The sequence below is a fragment of the Lupinus angustifolius genome, chromosome LG09 (assembly GCF_001865875.1).
Source record: "Lupinus angustifolius cultivar Tanjil chromosome LG09, LupAngTanjil_v1.0, whole genome shotgun sequence".
Classification (NCBI taxonomy): Eukaryota; Viridiplantae; Streptophyta; class Magnoliopsida; order Fabales; family Fabaceae; genus Lupinus; species Lupinus angustifolius.
Window position 1 is genome coordinate 5,529,013 of NC_032017.1, and position 22,499 is coordinate 5,551,511.

General features: G+C 31.0%; 3 protein-coding genes across 4 annotated transcripts; 2 read left to right on the forward strand and 1 right to left on the reverse strand.

The window, feature by feature from the left end:
* On the forward strand, positions 1,047 to 6,087 carry LOC109357031 (lipid droplet-associated hydrolase). 2 transcript variants are annotated; one of them, XM_019600721.1, is made up of 13 exons: positions 1,047 to 1,167; positions 1,369 to 1,473; positions 1,868 to 1,941; positions 2,044 to 2,115; positions 2,211 to 2,239; positions 2,309 to 2,359; positions 3,218 to 3,268; positions 3,925 to 3,984; positions 4,095 to 4,177; positions 4,488 to 4,635; positions 4,873 to 4,923; positions 5,022 to 5,126; positions 5,540 to 6,087. In XM_019600721.1, exons 1-13 carry the CDS (start codon positions 1,094 to 1,096, stop codon positions 5,675 to 5,677), a joined length of 1,041 nt encoding a protein of 346 aa, XP_019456266.1. In that variant the 5' UTR covers positions 1,047 to 1,093; the 3' UTR covers positions 5,678 to 6,087. The 2 variants fall into 2 exon arrangements, with proteins under 2 accessions (XP_019456266.1, XP_019456265.1); XM_019600720.1 differs by having other exon boundaries at positions 1,062 to 1,167; positions 1,363 to 1,473.
* Positions 10,292 to 10,937, forward strand: LOC109357034 (transcription repressor OFP6-like). The gene has a single exon (XM_019600727.1). The coding sequence runs from the start codon at positions 10,321 to 10,323 to the stop codon at positions 10,807 to 10,809; it is 489 nt and encodes a 162-aa protein (XP_019456272.1). The 5' UTR covers positions 10,292 to 10,320; the 3' UTR covers positions 10,810 to 10,937.
* LOC109356175 (ATPase WRNIP1-like) lies at positions 17,302 to 17,667 on the reverse strand. The gene has a single exon (XM_019599512.1). The coding sequence runs from the start codon at positions 17,665 to 17,667 to the stop codon at positions 17,302 to 17,304; it is 366 nt and encodes a 121-aa protein (XP_019455057.1).

Consider the following 22,499-nt stretch of genomic DNA (forward strand, 5'->3'; position numbering starts at 1 on the left):
TACTTGTAATGGTTACCTGTAAAAATGACTTATAAGTTGATACAGGTATTATGATACTCACCCTGCAGGTACCACATATTTATAAATTAATTTTTAATTAAATAATTTATATATTACATTTTTTATTCTTTTATAATTATATATTCGAATGTAATGCTTACACAATTTAATAATTAATGTAACAAATGTGGAAAGTAACTGTAGAAAATTTCTAAAATGTGAGATGACAAAAATACTCGATTTATAGGTATCACTAAAATAGTTATAATCGATACTTATAAAAATAATTTATTAATTTATGGGTGAATACGAATATCATGATATTTATCAGGTAGGTATCCACATATTTATAAATTATTTTTAAATTAAATAATTTATATATTACATTTTTTATTTTTTTATAATTATATATTATTAATTTATTATTATTTTATAATAAACTTTAATAATTAAAATATAATGATAAATTTAACATATACATAAATTTTATTATCATGGAATAATTGTTTTATATATTTAGTATGTAAATATATTTTTAAACTTAAAAATTTGTTGGGTACCCACAAATACTTAGTACCTACGTGAATACCTACAAATAATATAGATATGAGTACGAGAAAACACTACCGATACCGATACCGATACCAATAACCATTTCACCCCAATGCCATCCGTTCGTACAAAGCTCTTTTTGATAGTAATTAAAGAGAAGGTCGTGGTCCATCATGTCAAGGGGAAAGTGTCAATCATTAATTAATTGGTAGATGAAGGTTCCTCATAAGTACTACTAAATGGGGGAATATAGAAAAAGTGATTAGGTGATGAAAATTAGGAAAATATGTTAAGATAGATATTAGTAAAATATAAAACAAAATATTTATGTAGTAATATAAAATCTTATTAAATTCCATACATATCAAAATATTAAATATTTAATTCCTAACAGAAAATAGTTAATCACATATCTTTGTTATATAAAAAACAAAATTGGATAAAAATGGATTTTATGAATTTTTCAAATTTATTTTCTTCAAAAAATATTTAAAAGTAAGATTATTGAAGATTTATTTATGCCACATCTGAATTGAAGGAAATGTTTGTTGGACTTGTGAGTTATACTGCTGGAACCCTCTCTCATTCTCTGTTGTTCCTGTGTTCCACTTCCAGGTACAAAGATTTTCTTTACGAGATTTTCTTTTCTGTTACATTTTCAATGGATTCGAATTTATAATTCTCATTTTCTTCTATATTTTTATTCAATAACAATTTCGGATTTTTCAATTTGTTTAGGAGGGTAGATTTTTGTAATTTTCAATTCTCCAATTTAATTAATACGTTTCTTAAAGTAATTTCGTTATTGTTTTTTAGGAGAAAGTTTAGTGTGAAGTGTTCCAGTAAGGACATGGGTGTAGAGACTAATTTACTTGCCAAGGCTAAAAAGCCTGCTGATTTTCGATTATGCAATGTATCAAGGTCTGTGTTTTCGGCCTATACATCTTTTGCGATCTGTGTGTTTTAAAATGCGGTTACGATTATTGGGTTTACCTTATTTGAAGAAAATTGTGAGAAAATGTGGTTGATGTGACTGCGATCAGTCACATAGGATTGCGGATGCCAACAATTGTGGTCATGGACCGTAATTTAAATTCATTAGTCCATGGTCGTAATTGTGATCATAATATTGCAGTTTTGTCAGTGTTTGCAATTGCATCGCGTTGTAATTGCAGTGGCATTGGGCACATTTTCTCGCAACTGCTGACAGATGCAACAAATGTAACCAAAAATTGCATTTTAAAACACCTTCCAGACCTTGAATTCAGTGATACTTTGTTTTTATAATTTCTGTATCATGTTTGTTTTTGTTTAGTTATACCACTGAAATATTGGAGATTCAGGCTGATGCTCCAAGTCTGCATGTTCTCTTTGTTCCGGGAAATCCAGGTGTGGCTGTGACTGTTTGTTTGTATGCTCATGTTTTCCATGTCATGTTTGCTCATTTGTGGTATTTGGTTTCGTGATTTCGTCTGTTACCGTACCGCACAGGTGTTATTCTTTTCTACAAGGATTTTGTGGAATATCTATTTGAGCTGCTTGGGGGAATTGCATCTGTCACAGGCAAGTAGAAGCATCATTTTCTTTCTGGTTATTTATCATGCCGAACTCTGGTTAGCAAATATGCTTATATGTGGTGATTTTCGGTGATGTATCAGCTATTGGCCATGTGTCTCAAACAAAGAAGGTATGTGCATTCTATTGTTTGATATTCCTCGGTAGCATTAATATGTTTCTTACAGTGTTTTGTTACTAGAACTGGGAGCATGGGCGATTATTCTCTTTACAAGAACAAATTGACCATAAGGTAATTAGATGCTTACTATTTTGATGTTTGAAGAATTGAAGCTAACTAGCTGGTTTTAGTGTAGATGGATTTACTAGTTGTTTATTTCAACTTGGCATATTGTACTATGAGTACACTGCTCCCTCCCAACATTTTGGTCTACCACAAAAAACTGGGATAAACTAAGGACTCAGAATAACATAGAAACTTATATAAAACATTTTTCATTTATAAATGCATTCTTGGATGGCATGGAGATAGTGGCAGTATTGAATATTTAAACTTTCATTTCACTCTGTTGTGTGCCCAACTGTTGACCAGAAACAAGAAATCAAGAATAATCATGCTGGACTTGTTTCTTCTGGTAGAAAATATGGTAGAATCACGCCTTAATTGGTTTCGAGATGTAGGAAGGAGATCGTTAGAAGCCTCAATAAGAAAAGTATGTCAAGTGAATGTTAGTTCAATTTCTGGATGCAGAGGGGGCAAGAAAAACCATAGATAAAATGATTATGAAATATTTAGAGATCAATGTTTTGTCAGTGAATATGATTTATGAAAAAGCGCTATGACGTCGTTCGATCTATGTAGTTGACCCCACCTATAAGGATTAAGCCTTGGTTGTTGGTTGTTGGATGGGTTTGTTTCTTCTGATATGTCACATGCAGAACTACTTTTGGGTTAGCACGTGCTTGAGATTTCCTCATATGCGAACCGCGTGCATTCCTCTCTTTCCTTTTTTGTTTAAATTTTTCATACATTTCTTTAGTTTCAGTGCTTTTATGATTGACATTCTTTCTCCATTCTTGATTTTGATAATTTATTTTAACACTGTACTGATGTGTAATTGCTGTCTTCACTTTTCTTGTGGGCTTGTAGGTTGATTTCATCCGAGAGGAACTGAAAAACACTGAGATTCCTATAGTACTGGTGGGTTCTTTCATATCTGCACGTCCGATAATCTTCTCCAGTGTCATTTTGACATATAAGTTCTTTCTTGCTGCTTGTGAGTTTCAAAACTATTAGTTGCAGAGTTGTATGAACTAAAACACGAAATTACTACATGCTGGCCAAGATTCTTATTTTCTGGGAAATGGTAGTGATATAATAGTTCAAGATGCAAATCTTTTCTCCTTGGTACAAGACTGAAAATGTTACCATCTTTTCACTTGGAGGTTTTTCAGTTCCCTAAATTATATAGGGATCTAAAGTATCAAAAGAAGCAAGCATGTATAATGGGCATGCACGGGGAAATACTTTGTTAGATTGTTGTTAAAGAAATAGTCTGAATAGTATCATAACAGGATATCTGGATGCCATTTCTTGCCATGGGACATGACTTCCTCCCCTTTGAGAATGAGAATAATGTTAGATATACTGATTTCAACACTCGTGTGCATGCATGCGTAGAAAACATCCTTTTATGCATTAAAATAGAACAATATTAGACAACCATAAATAAACAATATTGGATTAAATTCTTTTAGTAAAAACTGTGTTATCTAAAAATGTTTATGCTTATAAAATAGTCTAATTTTGTTTACTGAAATGAGATTTTGGTCACTAATTTAGAATTTTCTTACCAGATTGGGCACTCTATTGGTTCACACATATCTATTGAAATGTTCAAGAGGTCTCCAGATAAGGTGATTGGAACTCTGCATACATAAGCACATACACATCATTTAACTTGTCCAAGTATCCATGGCTTCTGATCTGTGCAATTGTCTTCTTGTTTTTCTTCTGGGTTCTGTAGGTGAAATATTGCATTGGACTTTATCCATTCTTGACACTAAACCGACATTCAGAGAAACAGATAGTTATTGGAAAGATTGCAGAGTAAGTCTCACCCCTTCCCAAAGTCAAACCACTTAAACATTGCCTCACCTGTTAGATATGACATGAACTATTTGTGAAGTTACTAGTTTAGATATCACAATTTGACACAGTAAACATTTTACTTCTTAACTTTTGTGGGATTCAATTTACATGTAAAAGCAATTTTTATGATTGGATCTGAACCTTTCAGATTAAAAAACTTAGGCAATTATCATTATTGCTAAATACTTAGCATTAAAGCCAGATAGTGATTAATGATTATTTGAAAAATTGAGAGTAGAGTGTTTGAAATGATTATGTGGGTTTTCAGATCCCGAATTCTATCTGCTGCTCTTAGTTACCTGATAGCATCGCTAGGATTGTTGCCAGCCCGAGCTTTAAGGTTTATTGTCAGAAAATTCCTTGGACAATCATGGTCAGCCAATGCCGTTGACGCTGTATGCTCTCATTTGTCCCAGGTTAGTTCCATTGCTGGAAGAGATTGACTAAAGGGGATTCAATGTTAGGTTATATTAAACTTGGAAACAGTTTTATTTATGGTTCTTTTTATTGTTGATCCCTTATATTTGAAATACTAATGCAAAAATATGTACCTTTTACTTTTATTGATACTGATTTAGAGCTTTTTAATGTGGGGTTACACTTACACCTGCATATTTTTTGTATTAACTCTTTATAACTTTAACCACTTACAGTACCATACCATGCGGAATGTCCTCTATATGGCCATGACTGAATTCAGTGAGGTAAAGTTGTTTCTTTTCTATGAACATAGTTTCAAAATTTGTAGTGTTGCTTATATCATACAGTGTTAGACAACATTGACAATCATGTTACGTATTAGTTTTCAGAGGCATCAGATTGGACATTTATAAGAGAAAGGAAGGCTCAATTTGCATTTTTGTTTGGGGATGATGATCACTGGGCACCACTTCAAGTGCTTGAAGAGGTAACTTCTTTTAGTTACTATTAAAAGGAGACTTGACTAGGATAATTATATGCTCTCTGAATTCATTAAAATAGTCTATGCAGTCATTCATGGTCCCAAATGGTTCTAGTGCAACAATGATTAAACGATATAGCCATGATATGGCTCATAAGGCAACACTCCCAAAATTTTAAGCTGTCTAGGGAAGTCACATGAATAGCATTATGATATATGAAGCATATATCTATAACATGCTCTAGAACGGAATTGAAGCATGGACAACCTACAAGTTATTTATGATTGGATCTGAACCTTCTACTTCTTTGATCAGCTTCTCTAGCCATTTCTCTGTTTTTAAGCATTCTTGTTCATTTACAGAAGTACAGAACATTGCATGATTGTCTTGGCTTAATTTATGTTTCTTCTTGTCACAGATTTCAGAGCAGGTTCCAGGTATAGTCACGGCCATTGAACGAGAAAACCACACCCACAGTTTCTGTTGCACTGAGGCTGGCTCATTATGGGTGGCTCAGCATGTTGCAAACTTAATCAAGAATCAGACTTACAAATAAGGTCTGACATTTTTCTATTGGCTTATGCTATGTGAGTTCTCTAACGGTTTGTTTACAATTTGAGTTTTGGAGAGAAATAAGGGAAATGAAAGGCTTTACAAACATAAAATACAATTGTGAGATGACATTGAAGTCTTCCATTTCTCTTTCCTTTCCTCCAAAACTCATCATGCAAACCGACCATAAATTATTCACCGAAATGATTGAACACAATAATTGGATAAACTACAGTTCATTATCAAATTTATGCATGTATGTTTTACACTTTTGTAGTACCCCATCATCATTCCTTAGTTTACATTACTTCTCCTAAGGGACCCTTGTCTTGAGTAAGTTTTGGTGTGCTTAACTAGTTTGCATTTAGTGAACTACGTAAGTTCTTTCCCCTCACCAAGGATAATTTTGGTAAAGATTTTTTTTGTACTACCAAGGGTATCTCCTTACCCTTTTGGGTAAGGAACTAATCCCTTTTGAGGTTCGTGGCTACCCTTCCCAACAAGTGTCGCTCACAGAAATCGAACCCTGGACCTTTTGGTTATCTTGAGGATCTAGTAGGGTCTTACACCACTGACCAACAGCTTGTTTGTGTAAAACTTATACTGTTTTTTAAGTGCCTGTGCTGTTTTTCTTCCATCTTAGTTACACATTATATACTGGAATGTAAATAGCCCCATCCTTCGTTCTCAATTCATTTTTCTGGCCACCATCATTTCAAGCAATACACATTAGTTGTCTATTTTTTCATTCATATTTCTCCATTTAAATTTAATAAAGTTTCCTTTAAATATTGTTATTAAACACAAGTTACATCACTTTTTTCATCATTTAAGGATTTCTTAAACTATGGATATAATCTTAAACATTAAAAATGAGATGATTGAGTATCACTCTACTAACTACCTCTCTTACTATAAAAATATCTACTAATACTAAGGGCATAATGAAAAACTAACCCGTGATGTTTATTTCCATGTAAATAGAAACCATTTTTCCCCTCAGATACAAATAATATGGAATGAGTGGAATATTATTGAAGTCACTGTTTCATGCTACTATCTATGAAGAGTAATTCACCATTGGGTGTAGTGTACGTTGCTTTCGTTGATTGATGAACAAAGTTCCAAAATGTTTACTCTTACCCTCCGTTTTCACGTTAGAAAGAAGCCTCCAATGATAGCAAGTTGGGTACATAATTACCTTTTGTTTTGACTTGGTGCCACAACAAATGGTGTCATCTCTAGCCAATATATAAGGACCTGACTGAACGGTACATTCCGTATAAGTGTTGTTCGGGCGTGCAAATTGTTCTAGTCCACACTTTTAGCCTCTCTTCGGTAGAGGAAAATTAAAAGGGAGAGAAAATGGTGATATAGAGATTGAAGAGAAAATAAGAATTTGTCTTGTTTGGTTGAGAAGAGGGAAAAGGACGAGAGAATAAAAAACATGTGAGACTTACACAAAAATATTTCTCTCCTCCTTTGGTTATAAAATGAGAGGAGATAGAAATTTTGACATAAACACCCTTCAATTTTCTTTATATACTTCTTAGTTTTAAATATTATTAATATAAATAATTCTCTTTTAAATATAAAAATGTTAATTGAAATTATAATAAAATATATATAATTTAAAATTATAATTTTTATTTTTAGTCAACAATAAAATAACGTTTATTTCTCTCATTTCTTTATTTTAGGGACATTTATGTCATTTGAATCATAACATTACTTCTCTCTTCTTATTTTTTATCCAACCAAACAAAAGATAAAGAGAAAGAAATATATATTTCTATTCATTTTCTCTCATTCTTCCCTTATACCAAACATTACTAAAATCTACTCAATTTCTCCTCTTTCTCTTTCACACCTCTTTCTTTCTCACTTTTTATTATCTTCTTATTTTTTCTTGTGCAACCAAACAAAGTATTAATGAATGAAGAGTTAAATTGCTTTGAATACCCATGAAAATTCTGGTTCGGCCGAGTTAGAACGGGTTAGCTAGAATATCCATAAAGAGAACCGTATGATTCACTTAAAACTTATAACAAATTTGAAAATTTGAGATTCTATTTTATTATAGTCTGTCAAGAAACATTAATCAGATATAATTATTACTTATAATTATCCATTTTATAAAATTATATATGATGTCATTGGTCCTCAGACAAAATGATTTAACCAATTAAATTTAATTTATACAAATTTATTTCTGATTTGATGTCCAACTTGGATTTATACTGTTATGTATAACAATATTGGATATAAAAAGTTGATTATTGCACTTGCTTACAAAGATGGATTTTTGTAGTGTTATACCAATAAAAGTTTTCTTTTATACAATAATTAATGTATGAATGAACACATTACCCGTAAAATTCAGGTGTTAGGACTTAAGCACATGAAGGGAGCTCAACTTAAAAGATTAGTCTATCATGTGGGAGAGTCTCAATCACATTAAGTTTGTTATTCTACTCAATGTAGGATTCCTAACATTGCTGCCCCCATTAAGGGCCGACGTCCACGACGACTTTCACTCTATTGACACTAACCTGATGACAACCCTTTCTCTTTTTGACAGCTTCACTCACCTATCTATTCGGTGTACCTTAATCTAGCTTAACTCCTTCCATGACACAACTCTCAATGAAAGTATAAATTGTTAGGATTTAAATACATAAGGAGAATTCAACCCAAAAAACTAATCTAATAGGGTAGAGCTTCATAACTTATATACCACATTAAATTTGATATTCTACTGAATGTGAGACTCCTAATATCAGGCCTAGTCTCCGATTCTATACAATGACTCAAACTTCTACATTGATTAGTTCGATTAGCTAATTACTAGTATTTGGTTTCTCTATCAGATGATCCTAGAATACTAAACATTTGAATATTTGAAAGTCATCAAGTAAATAATAATTGAGAAAAAATATATATATTAACAATGTAAGAGTTTTATACATGGTAAATTTATTATTTACCATTTATTTTTAATCATTATTAATTATTAAAAACAATAATACAAATGAATGAAGGATAATATAATAACACTGACCGTATATGGACATTACTCTCATAATAAGTTACAAGTTTTAAAAGTCAAAAAAACAATTTCTCTACTTATATAATAAAGTTGTACCTACCTCAAATTTCTACTGGTGTATTGTACTACCCTTTTACGAAATAATTGTAGATGACAAATAAAATCTTCAGTCCAAGTCACTGATGTCATCAATAAACCTTAGCCAGCAGGTTAGAACCATTCAACCATCATCTTATGTAGGGACCACTTTCTGTCATATGCAAAACTAATTAAGAGCATCCTTCCTTTGGGCATATGCTTAAACCGAACTTAAATTTAATGGAAAAATTTGATATAATTGAGTTCGGATTTAGGTTTTATTTGGGCTTAATTTTCGAGTTTGGGTTTGATACAGCAAAGACTCTAACCCGAACCCACCCCGAAGTAATGTAGTTTAATTTAAAATTGAAATTTCTTTTATGTGTCCATTATTTTTAATTTCTAATTTTACTTTATATACTATTGGATCTTCAAACTTAAATGAAATGAAATAATACAAGAGAAAATAGAAATGCAAGAAAAAATGAAACGAAAATGATATCATATTTTCCTTAGTACATTAATAATTTTCTTGTTCAGGTTATCCGAAACTCGACGGATTCGACGATGGTATCTTTATTTTCAACTCCGTTGAATTCGGGTTCGAGTTTTGAATTTCAGGTTTGGGTATGTTCAAATCCAACCCCAACCTACCTCGTTGTCATTCCTACTCATCAAGGCACTCATATAATTAAAAAGTTTAATCATAATTGATGATCTCTAAATTCTTTAAAAATAAGAGGTTTGATTTTTGTTACATGTATAAAAGACATTTTGTTGAGAGAATATTTACCTTCACACATAATTACTAATACCATACCGGTCATCAAATTGGTTAGGGATAATGGTATAGTGATATATCGATTCAACCGGTGGTTCACTAATTAAACCGCATACCGGTGAAGTTAGATATACATATATAATATATTAATATTAATATTTAACAATCAATAAAAAACCAATAATTTTTTTATTTTCATTACAAAATTAATTTTAAATAAAAATTGGTCGGTATGATCAATACAGTTCAATTGAAAATTGACTAATATTATTGCATAACCTGTATAATTATTATATCATACCTATATTGGGACTGGTTAAACCAGCCTCCGCAAATCATTTTTTAAAAGACTGGTTTGAGAATCACTCCACTTCAAAAGATAATACCCTATAACTATAGATGGAAACACCCTTAATATAAAAATATAATAAAAACTCAAACCATGCACATAAATAAATAAAAAGACCTCTTTCTTAATAGTTCAGTTGCTCTAGACTACTAAAGAGTTTAGTAGTAGAACATGAGGATTAAAATTTTAATTTTTAGTGACAAATAATTTAAAATTATATCTGTTAAAGATTTATTTGTGGCATGTGTCACAATCTTTATCAGATACTAAATTGTCTAGTGATCTAAATTCCTTTCTAAAGCTACATCTCTGGCTGAGTTAAACTAGTTCCATTTCCTTCTTTATGTTATGTTTTCTATAACACAGGAAAAAAACATAGACCAATCAGCAATGTCTAGCTCCAGAAAGAAGCTTATTTTAAACACAGTGTCTATGAATCTAGGTTGTGGAAGCTGCACAAGACCAAATCTAAGTCACATTTTTCACCCAAAGCCAAATCCAAAGAACCCCACTTACTCAAAAAACAAACTTTACAACCATTCATCTTCTTCAAACAGCACCACCCCAACCAACACTGCCACAACATTTTCACCTTGCTGCATTGATTCCTCAAACTTTTCTGAGTCAGAGACTTATGTTATGGCACATAGGAAAGTAGGTGGATTTGGCAGAAGTGGAAGAGAAGGTGTGGCTGTGGAGAAAGATTCTGATGACCCTTATTTGGATTTCAGGCAATCCATGATGCAAATGATATTAGAGAATGAGATATACTCCAAAGATGATCTTAGAGAGCTTCTGAACTGTTTTCTTCATCTTAACTCACCCTATCACCATGGTGCTATAGTCAGAGCTTTCACTGATATCAGGAATGGTGGGTGATAGTCCCCTAATATGCGGTTATCTTTGGTATGAGTACCTAGTATGCAGTACGCTATCCCGTCAAATACCGGTACGTTGGGGTATACTCAATATAATTTATATAGTTCTCTGCACAACTATTTCTAGTGCCCCTTCTCGTAGGTTTGAATCAAATCTGGTTTCATCATAGGAGAAATACTCTGGTACAAAATTATTTCTTGTTTGTCGGTAGGTGAGTATATATCACCAATTACTTTTTTTTTTCTTTATTCTTTCTTTAACTTAAAGTATATGTGACAATATGGCACAAAATAATACAAAATGAAAGAATTGTGTTTGAATGAGTGTATTCTGTGTGAGGTCCAAGTCACCCAGGTTTCACTCCAATCATAAGGCACATGAGTTCTAGGTACTGCACTTGGTAGTGGTTAAACAATTATAGCAAGTTGTATAGTACTAGTTGCTATGTTTAGTGCTATGTCCTAGGTTAAATCTAGTTATTTTGAGAGGAATTCTTTGTTAGGCAGTTTCTAACATAGAGACTCCACTTTAATGTTAAAAATGTATAAGGTTGTTTGTTGATTTTAACAGTACATTCAACATGTCAATTGTTGAAGGGGGTGTCTAAAATATTGATGTAATGGATAGTGCCTATTCAAGAATTTCTTGTCATGTGAATCACACACTTTGTTGAACTATGTTTATTGAGTTGCTAACTTTGGCTTTTATTGCACATTTTGGCATTCCAAATGTAAATCTGGGACTCAAAAGTAGTATTCCTCATTAGTTATTGTTCCATCCCACTAGTATGGCTTGCCGGCCAGCTAATAGTGGGTTTGGACCAAAAGAACTAACCAATAAGATTTGACCATATAAGAGATTGTTGATCAGTCGGTAATCTAACCCTAATTCTAGAAAGGTCAATAATGATTTACAGGATATGATCGAGTCATCATTTACTATCACTTATTATGTCAAAAAACTTTCCTTCGCACTAAAAGTAAAGTCATACCACCAATGTGCTTGAGTGATTGATTGGACAAGTCCACAATGTTGCTTATACAACAAAGGTCAACCTACTTCATAAATCTTAGATTGATTTGCTGAAATGAGAAAGTTGTGTCATCCATGATGATTACGGATGGACCTCACCATGGAGTGCAAACGACTTCACTCAAAATATGAAGAGGTAAAGTCACCTATAAGGAGATAACATGCACTCTCTCTACCATACACATCTCTCCTATAAATATTGACTTGAGCGTTAGAGTCCTTTTTCAGATACTCACTAAAGATATTCCAAGGTCAACCACACCCTCACCCTCATTCAACATAAAAATTGACTCCATACACACTTTCCTATACCTACCGACAATTTTCAACTAAGTTTTCAACCTTATCAAATAAGTTATGACCTGAAGAAATTCCAATATTTTTTCCCTGATAGTCATACTCTAAAAATACTATAGCTACTATCCTTAAAGTCATAGGTACTTCCAAATTGGCATTTCACACAATTGAAAATTATGTTTGAAAACAGAAATGCCAACAACCTATTATATTTGTTTCCAACAAATTCAATATTATCTCCTAAGTTATCAACTCCTTTCAGGAGCGAAATAATATCAATAAGTAGAGTACAACTATGGCAAAAGTTCTATCAAATAATAACATTACTTTCGATGTTCAAAAAGTAATATTTCACAAACATAAATAGTATTCCACATCTTCACCACTTTAAATGTTGTTTTGTTCTTCAAATATTTTTTCACCACACATTTTCAACCCCAAATTAGTAGTACATTGTGTTCTAAACTTCTCCTACACCAAAAGTAGAAGCTAGCAAGTGGATGCTCTTCTATTATTGCTTCTTTTGCACCCATTTTAGTAGTTAGGAAACACTAGATGTAGCTGCTTCAAATCAAGCGAAAAAGAGAAAATTGATAGAACTTAAATGAAAATATATCATTTGTCTCCATCGGTGTATCATTCTTTATCCCGAGCCAATCACATATTGCCACATGAATAAAAGAATTTTTTTTAAAACAACAAGTAACATTCTCATTGAGCTGAGTAATTATATTTTGATACACTTATAAGTTATATCATCCCTTGATTGTTTTCAAGATCTAATAGGCATTGCACGAAAACAAGTGACATGCCTTTTCAATTGAGCCGGAGAGGTTCCTTTAATCAAAAAAATAATAAATAATGTCAAAGTATATCGTCTCCTAATTAGATTGATAAATCTAAAAGAAATTGTTATAGCCTCTATTCAAAGAGGAGAACTAAGTCTAGATCTTATGTTGATTTAAGATTTAACTCTTATAAGATTGCGTAAAAATCGAAAAGAAAGTTTGATAAGAAACTACGTGAGTGGCACAGAAATTGAGCCTGGAACTATTCTATAAAAATGTAGGCAATACAAAAGGAACAAATGTTCTCTTGAATCTACCACACTTTTCATGATTTAAGTATTTTCTTCAACTTTAAAATACTTATGTTTTGAAACTCCTATATGCATTTGCAAGGTTCTAAATCTGAGTTTGTGAACATTACAAACATCAATAAGTTAACATTTTAGGAGTCATCAAAATCACATCAAAACCATAGTTATGCCTACATCGACCGTAAATGTCTGTATTAAACCACATACCTTTTATGCTTATGCTTACTACACTGATCTTATTTTATTGGCTTTGTTTCACTGCTATTATTTTACTGCAACTTATCATGGCTCATGCCTTAAGTGCATGAGGGAGTCTTCTACTATTGCAGGCAATCCATGCTAAGGATAAGTAACTCATGATCAAGACAAGGAGACTAGGACCATTGGACCACATTACACACAAGGTTGCAACACATGGCTAGACTACATTATACAAAGTTGCTAGCCACTCTGTTTTCACATCAAGGCCATTCTTGATATGTTTTCGCTTGATTATGTGAATGGTTTAGTGGCAGAGCCTCTTAGCATTTTAGCACATGTTTAATGAGTTAAATGTGCTAGTTATTAGTTAGTTTGCATTAGTTAAGAAGTTGTTATTTTCTTGTTACTTCTTTTCCAAGCAAACTCTATTCGGTTGGCAAGTTATATATACAATGCTTGCTGATTTGTAATCATTCATTCAATCAATACACATTCAATACATTTTGCACACTTTCTTCACATAGTGAAGCCTTTTAATACTTATGTTTTGAAACTCCTATATGCATTTGCAAGGTTCTAAATCTGAGTTTGTGAACACTACAAACATCAATAAGTTAACATTTTGGGAGTCATCAAAATCACATCACAATCATAGTTATGACTACATCGACCATAAATGTCTACAATTATCTAAAACATCAAGGTATTCATAATCATTTCTAAACCTACAATCGAATTGGTTATTTAAAACCTTACTCATTTTCTCATTTGTAATACATTTTGTCACAACCAAACCTATCATGTTCATATTGAAAATGTAATTCAGCCATGAATACCTACTAAAGTCACTACAACAAGGATTAAAATTGAATATAATAAAAACTTAGGGTTGACATAGAGGAGGTAGGCCTAAAACCCTGTCTACATCTCCATAATTCAATGGAATCCTTAAATAACTTGTCACATCTTACCAACATTTATCCTTTGTTACCAACTTGTTACATTAAGGTTACCAACAATTTAACTACATTAACCAAACATAAATGCATATAAAAGAACTCATGTTACACTAATGTTACATATATCCATCTTCACCAATTAGTTACACTGATGTTACTAGCTTCATAACTTCACTTACCAACATTCAAGTGATTAACAAAATGAGGTTTTGTAAGATTCTTAAACTAAATATGAGTCAATTTAGTTAAACAGTTTTTTTAATTCTTGAGTAAAAGAATGTGGATATAACTAGTGCACTATGTTAAAATGAAATCTACATAGGTATCTTTAACATATTGTGACTCATGGCTTACAGAAGAATTGGGTCCAATGAAGAAGGAAATGTTATCTTGAGAGGGAATATGAGTAAGTAAATCTTTCTTATGGATGATTTCCTCTATTTATAGAAAGCTAGAATAATATGCACTCAAGATATGTGTTTTCATCATTCTAAATGACATTACTTTATCATTGTCGAGACTCACTTTATTATAGATTTGGTTTACCTTTGTCATGTAAATAAAGTAAACCTGCACGGTTGAGGTGTGTAACATAACCTTTGGGATGTAGGAGACTTTTTCAACTTTGAAGTCTAACTCGACTATATCATGTTATTGTCATATTTTCCTTAATTAGATCATCTTGGTTGGAACAACATACATATAATAATTATAAAAATATTTTTTATATATGTAAATATATATATATGTAGTAGAGGTATATTTCTCTCATTTATTTATTTAGAAGTTAAATTTTTAGGTTAAGTTTAACTTATTTTTTCATAAACCAAATTCAAAATAAGTTTCTAGTTGTTTAATTCATTTCCACCACGAGTATAAAAATTCAAACTTAATGTTTAAGAATACTTTGTAAATGGTTGGAATTGGACAGTCCCATTTTGTAAAGATCTAATCACTGTGTATGAAAACTGACAACACAAAAGGCTTAGTTGATGCAATTATGATGATTGCATGTATCTAAAGATTATAAGTAAGGAAAAGAGTGAAATCAAATTAAAGATTAATGGGAAAGGAGGCAGCAAGAAAAAGAGAAAATGATTGTTAGGTAAACAAATATGGGAGATAGGTATGAATGAACATTGCATTATGGTTGAGAAATAGGTAAAGGAATGCGAAATGCAAATAAAAAGATTAAGGAAATTGAAGTAAAATTGTGAAGGAAATGAGAAAATTAAATAAATGAAGAGAAAATGATGTATAGACTAAAAGTGTAAGAGTTTTTTATACTATTAGTGTATCATTTATCATTTATTTTCAATCATTGTTTATTTTTTCAGAAGAAGAAAATTAATACAAATAAATGATAATTGGTGCACTAATTGTGTATAAATATTTACATTATCACTTCATAAATATTACACTCATAAATGAAAAGAGGTGGCATTTATCATATATGTAATACCTTCCTCATTATTCTCAACCGTCTCAATCACTCTTGCATTTATGTGATTTAAATGGTCTTAATAGAATGACCATTTTTTTGAATGCTTGGAACTACCCAACCCACCCTCTATATCCCTTAATTCATTCATACTTCTTCTCTTCTACCAATGAGGTCTAAGTTTTCATTAGATTTTCGTATAGATTAAAATGTTAAATTTTCAATTCCTTGGTGATACTTGTTATGTGAGATAGTCGCACTTCTCAAAATGTTAATTTCTTATACACGGTTGAATGAATATCATTGGTCACACCAAGAAATATTCCTTCACTTCCTAACTCACATTAAATATTCTTATACTACACTACATAAAAACTTTCATGACATTACTCTCATTATACTTGTGGATACTTGAAACTTGTTGTAACATAGGAGTTGGAAATTAGAAAAGTCTACATTGACTTATACATTAGATCATGTCAAGGATCTGAATGAAATTAAAAAATTAATTTATGCCATAATGATGTAATGTTAGCAATTAATTCTACTATAAATTGTTAGCTGGCAATCTATTAAAAAGTCAACTAGCACATTTGTCTACTAGCATTAGTTGCCAACCACTTTGCTTAGATTTTAATTCACATGCCTTCTTTTTGTTTTATCCGGTGAAATTAAACAAAAATTAAAAACAAAATAGTGATATATACATTATGAATTATGAAACATAGTGAATTCTACATGATTAGTTTAGTTTCTCCAATTGTTACTAAAAAAGATTCAAGTGTCATATGAAATAAAAACGAACTTACAAACTATCATTCGAAGTAATTGTTTAGATTGATATCTTTTCTTTTTCATGGTATTTAATATTAACAATAACTATAGCATATTCTATTTTGATTAATATTTTCACTTTTTATGGTACCTAACATTAACAATTACATTAGTATAAGTGGTGGTGGATGAAGTAATAATATTAATATTAACATCATAGAAAAAGAGAGAGGAGAGAGAGTCTGGAGGGGGAAAAACTAAGGTCGTGTAATTTTACCTAAAATTTCAATAAACATATTTGAGGGTACTTTTGCCTATTACATTGTTACTGCCAAAAAAGCAGAAAATTTGAACCACCCCATATAGATATTCTAGCATTCCCAATTTTTTCAATAACATTCTTTTTCATATATAATGGTAATAATAATTAGAATAGTGCTATTTACACTCCACTTCTTTTTTTCCTCTACTTAGACAAAATTGTTGGGATTCCCTCAATGAAATTAGAGGAACAAATAAGGGTAAAAGTGGAGTGCATGTAGCACTATTCTTACAAAATGCAAAAATAACATAAATAGTAATTTGTTTTTAAATAGAGATTCCTAAGATTAAAAGATTAAAACCTAATACCATGTTCTTTAACTAGAACAGAGCAAAAAACAGAGCAAGAAACAGAGTAGTCTAAAACTTTAGACCCTTTTGTTATTGTTGTTGTCATAGTCATGAAGAAAATCAAGCAAGACAGTGCTTTTGCATTTTGGGCACTTAGGATCTTCTTCAGAGAGCATGACATACATAAGACAACGAGGGCAACCTACAAGAACCATTGAAGTAGCTTCCGGGCTATTACAGTTGTAGTTGTTGTTGTTATTGTTATTGTTATTGTCGTTGTTGTCCTCAGAGGAGACACAAGAGCTGGGTGGTGAGGTTGGTGAAATTGTCGCTGATCGTGTTGGCGACGATTCCAATCCACGATGGTGATTAACCCTTGGTGGTGATACTGATAGGTTAAGTTTTAGGTCAAGCTTTGGATGGCTTCGGTTATTGCGATTCATAGCTTCTTCTTGTTGTTGTTGATAATTATATTACCTGTGACACGGAGTGTTTGTTAGCCACAAAAGGAGAAAACAAAAAAAAAATCTAATTCCATGGCTAAAAAGTAGTAATTTCACTGTAGAAAACTATTACTATAGAGAAAAAAGAGAAGGGTCATCACTCACTTGTGAGAGAGGTTGGTGGAGGAAGAGTTCCGAGGATGAAACTAATATGGAGGAAGAAGAAAAAAGTTGAATAATTAAAAGGAGAATGAGATTGGTTAGGAGAATAAGAAAATGATCTTGTGTTGTGAGAATGGACCTTGAAGACTATTTTATATATAAGGAAAAAAATGAAGGGTGGTTTAAAGCATAATTTAATTATGGGCATAGGGTGTAGAAAGAGAAAGAGAGAGTAAATGGAGAGAGGAGAGATAAGGAAGGTGATGGAATTGAATTAGAACTTAATTGTATTGAATTGAAGTATTGGGTAGAAGAAGAGTATAAATTAAGGGCAGGAAATGTATTAATTGCTAGGAAAAATCCCAAGAAGTATGCAATTAAAAAGTGCAAGAAGGGCATTTCTTTTCATTCATTGCTTAGAGAGAGTAGGTGACTCTGGAGAATACATCCCTTGTCTCACTTCTTTGTTTCGTTCCATATTTCATTAATTCTGATTGATTGAAATTTTTATTTAAGCTAAAATTATAATTATTAAATATATTTTTGGCTGGTCATACCTCTTGACACATGAAGTGACACAAAATAGTAGGACATCAGATGTGCTACCATGATTAATGGTGAGTTTGCAAATTGATTTTTGGATGGGAAGAAAATGTAAAGTAAGACTTCAAAGTTATATCACAAGTATATTTCATAGTTTTCAAATATTTCATTTCTCTCATAAGTTCAACTCAAACAAAGCATAAAAGAATAAGAGAATAAAGTATATCCTCATACCAGAAGATAATTTATCTCCTTCAGCCTAAAAGTATGACATTTGTACTATTTTGTTTAGTTTTAGAAATATTTTTATAGAAAATGATTAAATATGATACATGTTAAAATTTCAGAGGCTGAAAAATATAATTTATCTCCTAACAGAGAAAGAATAAAGGTTAGAAACAGAACTCAAGAAAAAAAAAACCAACAGCTAGCTTTAAAAGCTAAAACCCCATTTAAAAAATCCAACCCCACCAACAAAATTTAATGGCCAGTAATAATAAGGTCCAAAATTTTTGCAACGGAAAACCAAGTGTAAGCGTAAGTGTGATTGTTTTATGTTTAAAATAAATTTTGTTTTGCAAAGTAATGAAACATGCATAGCAGAACCTTAATGTTGCATCTAATACAGAATAGATTTCTCATGTTCTGAGTACGTTGCTTTTTCATGGATTCTAAATGCTTTGGCATGCATCCAAGGCATGTATTAATTTAATTTGTAGTTAATTGATTAGTATATCGGTTTATAAATATTTGAAATTAAATAATAATATAGACTATAATATTCATGGAGTAACAAGATAAGAGTTTTATCATTCAATACTTATCACTAACATTTAAACGAAGTAATATAAATAAATGATGGAAAATATGCTCACAATATAACAAGTTATTGTATCATTAATATATAAATTTTAAATTTTAATATATAAATATATGAATTGTTGAGATTTAATATATTAAAATGTCATCAATAGTCTTAATTTAATTATAGTATTGCAAATAAAATTTAATATTACCTTCATACCTAAATAAGTGCCTTTAAAAATGTTTATTTTGATTTTTATCTTTCGAAAATCAAGACAACATTGACAATTGTTTTTATTATTGTATCACTACTTAATTAATAAGAAATGTAATAAACATAAATGAATAGTAAAAATAATTATTACAAAGAGATAAAGAGAAAAATAGTAAAATATTACATCAGTTTTAATTAGATAGGTAAGACCATCCTCAATAATTTGTTCTTAAGCTTATTCTTAATTGAATAAAAACATTCTTACTATTTTTCTATTGTGTTATCCTTATTTTTTGATTTCTGTTCTTAAATAAAAATAATTATCGGTTGTTCTTATCCAATGAAAAATGAGGAAAGAGACCGATGTTTTGGGAAAAATATTGATGTTGTGGGACCGTAATAAGAATAAGAATGATATTTTTTATTGTGGACAAAAAATAGGTGTTGTTCTTATTTCATGGAAATTATAATAAATTATAAAATAATATGTGAGATCCAAATAAGAATGAAGATTTTATTTGTTGTTGTGATACTCTACTGATCTGTTCCGGGATGATGAACCAAAACAAAAGGAGGATATTATTCTATTCGATTTTTCTTATTTTATAATATGAGAAATCTATTCTATATAAATGATTGGATCCATTTCACCTCTTTTTTAAGAAGTATTGCAAGATTTAAACAAGCAATTAAAATACAAGTAGAAGAGAAAGGTATATATATAATTTTGAATCATCATCAATATATTAGTGAAGATGGAAGGGTAGGATTTCAACCCAAAAACAATATCATTTCGTCATATTGATTCATGTTTCCAAGATAAAGAAAATTAAATGTTGATAATTTAAGCATTAAACCCGAATATAAAGTCAACACCTATTTTATTGTTCTATAGATATGCTAGATCGGAATGAAACATAACAATCTGGATCTACTTCATGTCCTCTATTGAACATGCATGATAGTTAAAAGAGGAATATATTGAGCATAAATAACAACAGATTAAAGAATAAGAAAAAGATGTATGCACTGACAGTGTAAGAGTTTTTTACACTGTTATGTTAGAAATTATAAATTTCTAATTAAGGTGAGCATCATATATTTGATACAATGATATCAACTATTTATTTTCGGGGTTACATTATAAGTGATCTAATTACTGACACCCTTAGATTTCTAAAAGCTTATAAAAGATATGGGCTTAATGGGTGGATACCCATCATCAAGTTAACCCATAGGGGATAATGGGAACTCTATAAGTTAACACATAAGGAATGTTATGGTCCCCAATACATCAAATCAAATTCAGTTTTCTCCTCTTCCCATAAGAGTGAAAACGCAAGTCCTAAGAGGAATCAATGATTTGGTTGAGAAAGACCATCATACCACAAAACCTCTTTCAGAAAATGTGGATCAAAGTAACACATCCAGGAACATGCATTCAGGTATGACCATGCACCCTTTGATTCATATATGTGCGTAAGAATCATAAAATTCAAGATCCTAGGATTGATATTTCACCAATTATAAGAAATTTCCAACAAGTGGTATCAGAGCATAGGTTCTGAATTTTATGATTCTCCATTAAGGGTATTTTCCCCAATCTTATATGAACCCTAATTTTAATTTGGGAATTATTGAATTATGCTTCCGCTATTATATTATAAAGATTGGGAATTTAGGGTTTAATTTGAGAATTTATGCAATCTGATTATTACATAATTGTCTTGAAATATATGACTTAAGTCAAATTCTTGTTTATTACTTTTGTTGATTGCTGCATATGATATATCAATTTTGTGGCGTTATTGAATTCCAATTTTGATTACATCATTTCTTGCGATTTTGAAACGTGGGTCTTCTTCAAAAGATGGATTCAGATTCGGTAATTTTGTGATGAATGTCAAAAAACGTTTTGTTTTTCGTTTTTTCTTTATTTGGCAACATTGCAATAATTGGTTACTTCTTGTGCAACATTGCAACTTAATATGATCGTTTACCACAACATTGCAATAATTGTTTTTAGTTTTTCGTTTTTTTTTCATTTCAATGGATTGCGTTCAACACCCACTGTTTGAAATTTTTAATTTTAGATTGTGCATAGTTTGCATATGAGTACTAATTGTGGTAAATGATCATATTAAGTTAATGTTTGGGTAATTCCTATGAAGAATTATATCTCGGTATCAATGACTGTCTCGGTTTCAATGTCTACCATTCACAAGATAACAATATTGTGTGGTGTTTTTTCTTTTTTTTGTGACAACCAGTAAACGAAAAATATATGGAGTTTATAAATTATATATATATTTTTTATTTGAAATTATGTTGTGGGATTAGATTTGATAATTATAAAAGATATCAAATCTTGAAGTTTTAATTCCAAGATTATTAATTTTTGTAATGGACACATATTGCTTATTCTTTTGTCTAATAATTATTTTGGATTAATTGATGCAATATGTTGCCAAAGTAACCTTTATTGTGGAAATTAATTGAATTACACAGATGTGTATGAGATTATTTATGCGAATTGTGTTCGGCCCAAAGGCCCAAAGGAAGACACAATTTGGCAAAATAATAACATACATGTAATGATAAATATGTAACAATTATAAAGTTTCTTTTCATGTGAATAATAGTCGGTCCAAAGAAAGGCTGTTGTTTGACAGAACTGATTGTTAATATTTGATCATTACACTGAGAGTACCACTTACAAATTGATTTCTCTGTCCAAAGACTAGATATTGATGTTGTGTTAGGTATCTTGTGATGGGTCTATTATGTGAATATGTCTTGTTTTAAATATATTACATGACTTGTTTGTTTATATTTGAACATGTTATTAATTCTTTGTTATATGGATTCAGTGTCTTTTACCAATGCTGCAAATTTTTCTGCTCAAATCAGTAACATCCCACTACTGAATGGGACAAACTTTAAGGTCTGGAAGGAAGCCGTAGAAATCATTCTCGGCTGTATGGATTTGGATCTGGCACTTCGTGTGGAGAAACCCATTTCCACTGCGGAAAACCTCGATGAGGCTAAAATTGAGAAATGGGAACGCTCTAACCGAATATGTTTGATGATCATGAAACGCTCTATTCCA

Excerpts from the sequence above, each read along its gene's own strand:
- LOC109357034 (XM_019600727.1), top strand. The coding sequence starts at position 10,321 with ATGTCTAGCTCCAGAAAGAAGCTTATTTTAAACACAGTGTCTATGAAT.
- LOC109357031 (XM_019600720.1), top strand. The coding sequence starts at position 1,094 with ATGTTTGTTGGACTTGTGAGTTATACTGCTGGAACCCTCTCTCATTCT. Across the intron at positions 2,116-2,210 it reads GGGAATTGCATCTGTCACAG|CTATTGGCCATGTGTCTCAA; the intron begins GCAAGTAGAAGC and ends GTGATGTATCAG. Across the intron at positions 2,240-2,308 it reads ATGTGTCTCAAACAAAGAAG|AACTGGGAGCATGGGCGATT; the intron begins GTATGTGCATTC and ends TTTTGTTACTAG.
- LOC109356175 (XM_019599512.1), bottom strand. The coding sequence starts at position 17,667 with ATGAATCGCAATAACCGAAGCCATCCAAAGCTTGACCTAAAACTTAAC.